Genomic DNA, 3,003 nt, shown 5'->3' with positions numbered 1-3,003 from the left:
AATTATACAAATCTGACTTGGCAATTCTATTCAGTTAAAGTAGGGCGTGTAGATTAAGGTGCATTTTCTATTTCTGTGTTTATCTTGGATTGCAAAAAAAATGACCTGAAAAAACACGTACAATATTCTGAAAACAAAATGTTCGGAAAATAAGAAGCTATGCCTGGGAATAAGAGTTGTTTAATTTAAAGTAAGATTACTAAATATTATGCACTAAGATAATAGAGTTCTGTTTTTTTTTCATATTTTAAATGTAAATCTTAGTTCATCTGCAAATTGTCATATATACCCAATAAACTGAAAGATATTCAGGAATCCTGGGCTTTGCATTATTTATATATTAGTGGATTTGAAATTGTTAATTTATTTAATTGACACCAATGTAGCATTGCTATCTATGGACCGCAGAAGATCGTTTAATGTCAGCATCAGATCATGTTTGGCTGTTGGCAACTCTATGAAATGTATAAGGTGTCCTTTTTCCAACCTAAGCACCTGCCCCCAAAATGTCTGTGCACGCCACTGTTGGGGAGTGTGTTATAAAACAATATATAAACAATTAATTCAGAAAAACTAAACTTTTACAGCATGTGCTAATAATAGTTTAGAGTGGCATAAGAGTATGCAAACTTAAATATATGTTTTAAATATATTCTAACCCTTCTGAAGCCCAAGTGAGGCTTTATCAATTACCCTGTTTTTGAAAAAAGTAAACCCTGCTCCAAAGAGGCCATCAGCTAGATGTGTTTGAGTGATCCAGAGTTTGAGTGGAGACCTAACTGAACCCACCTGCAGTTCACACCAGGCCACCTCCACCCAGGTGTCCGTGTCCAGACCCTTGTAGACGGTCTTGAAGGACCCTCTGCCCAGCTCAATGTCGAACTTCAGAAAGCGCCCACCAGGTGAGGTGGACACAGCCTTCATCCCAGGCTCCTCTTCGTTCTCATCGCTCCCTGCTTTACCTGTAACATCCGATGGCCCCACATCCGCCTTGGGCCCCATCTCAGCTCTGTCTCTGCGCTCCTCATCTGCGCTCACTCTTTCCGTAGCGCCGTCCTTCAGGCCCACCTGTGTTTCTGTGCTGGAGGTCTCTGGAAGCAGAGCCCGGGTCCTACTCCTGTCAACTATAGTCCGCAGGTCGATGCTGAGAACCGGACTGTTGCTGACGAGTTCGGAAGTGTCCAGGGGGTGCTCATCGTGGTCCGACACCCACAGGTTTCGGCGGATAAACCTGCGGCGCACCAGCCCCTGGTACTCTGTGGATGGGTAGGAGCTGGGGTCACTGGCCCCGCGGAGCGCTGCGCTCTGGATGTTGACATTGTGGTCCATCCCATTCTCACACACATGCCTGCAGGCGTTAGCGTTAATATCCGAGTCCAGGTTAGGAGCAGATGAAAACGTGGATCCTAGAGGCGGATCTTTGCCGGAAATGTCAGCTGAATTCATCCCTGTTAGAATGTCAGACATTTACCGGCGACATGGTGCAGGGATGGCTGCAGCAGCATGCTGGTGAGTCTGCAGCCGACCTGCACTTCTAATGACGCAGTTCGCCAGCTCAGCTTAGGATGAATGGCCCGATGCCTTGGATTTCATGAATGTTTAGGACGTGGCTGGTTCCCCTTAAAACGTTGCGCTCTGAGCACGCACGCATTTCCATACGCCACCCCACGCTGCCCTGTAACGTCCCACTGCAACACTTCAGTCTGATGTCATCGCCAGTCGGAGTTTACTGAATGAGTTTCATCCACATCGCATTAAACCAAAATGTGTTGGTCAGATAAATCCTCTGCGGCCTACAGGCCGGGATGGGGAATCTGTGCCGCGCACCAGCCGCTCCTCATCATGGGACAGAGAAAGTGCGCAGCGGTCAGTCCTCCCTTTCCTCAGCCTGACTCAGAGGAATCAGCAGCTGGCGTGATTCAGCTCCGACAAGTGATTGCTGAGCATCGTTTTTCATTAAATCTGTGCGCACTCACTTTCAGTCTTCACTCAGTTCCGTCCTGCAGCAGAGTCAGGTTTGGACAGAAGCGCTTATCAGATTATGCTCACTGCGGCATAGGTCGGATCAGACAGCTGTCGGCGCATCTCTGGATGATGCCAGCCCTGCGTTTCCAGGTTCCTCCTCCTTTATCGTTTCCTTTCTTTGGGGGTTTGGAGAAGAATCAGTGGCACAACGCAACCCACGCCCCTAGCAACAACGCGTATCCAATAACTCGGCACGCTTTGGGCAGCACCCTTCCAGCACCCTTCCTGAGACAGCCCGCATGGACCGCTCCACTTATGTCCGCCCTCCTCATGACGCAACAGACCAAAGGGAGGATCATTTAAAGGCCAAAAATGGATAATATAGAATTCAGTTTCCTAGATTTTGGCATTTTGTTACATCCCAACAGTCAGGGGCGAAACTAGATGGGGGGCCAGGGGTGGGGCCACCCTAAGCCAATCTGTACTTTATGCTCCACACTGAGGGTTCACTCTCAGCTGTATGGCTCTTCCTGCCCTTACTACTTAATAAATTATATGTGGCTGATCATCCTCTGCCAAGTGTAAAGAATCCCTTGTCAACAAAATTCAAAAATTTTATTTCTTCCAGCTCACAAAAGGTGATGCTAAACCTTCTTTCATTTCTAGCAAAAGGAATCCCTAAATTATAACCAAATAAAATATTTCATTGCATAGATCTTTGAATATGTCTTCTCATAATTCTTGTTTCCATCTTTTCAAATATGATGCAAATGTTTCCTTGTATTGTCATTCAAACATTTTCTTTTTTATTTGAAATATTTCAATGTTTTAGTTAACATTTTTATTAAAAATAGGTCCAGATTACCATGGCATAACAAGGTAAATATGTACGTGCTCTCTGTATTTTTTTTATATCAAAACACAATTGCCAAAGCAGAAAGAATAATGTTTTTGTTCTTTGTTTTTTTTTGTTTTGTTTTTTTTTTTGTTTTTTGGAGCAATGAAGATTTTATTGATCTGTGTGTAAGTCATAATTCA

General features: G+C 44.6%; 1 protein-coding gene across 11 annotated transcripts in view; it reads right to left on the bottom strand.

Moving 5' to 3' along the window:
• The window catches only part of LOC107094767 (serine/threonine-protein kinase WNK2-like), a 36,354-nt gene extending 34,142 nt beyond the window's left edge, over positions 1–2,212 (bottom strand). For all 11 annotated transcript variants that reach the window (XM_015390590.1, XM_015390593.1, XM_015390597.1 and 8 more), the window contains exon 1: positions 790–2,212. In XM_015390590.1, coding sequence (XP_015246076.1) covers positions 790–1,467 — 678 coding nt within the window. In that variant the 5' untranslated portion in view covers positions 1,468–2,212. The remainder of the gene's footprint in view (positions 1–789) is intronic.
• Positions 2,213–3,003: the final 791 nt, after the last annotated feature.

Source organism: Cyprinodon variegatus, unplaced genomic scaffold (genome assembly GCF_000732505.1).
Source record: "Cyprinodon variegatus isolate N-32 unplaced genomic scaffold, C_variegatus-1.0 Scaffold505, whole genome shotgun sequence".
Classification (NCBI taxonomy): Eukaryota; Metazoa; Chordata; class Actinopteri; order Cyprinodontiformes; family Cyprinodontidae; genus Cyprinodon; species Cyprinodon variegatus.
This window is presented reverse-complemented; position numbering and strand designations above follow the sequence as displayed.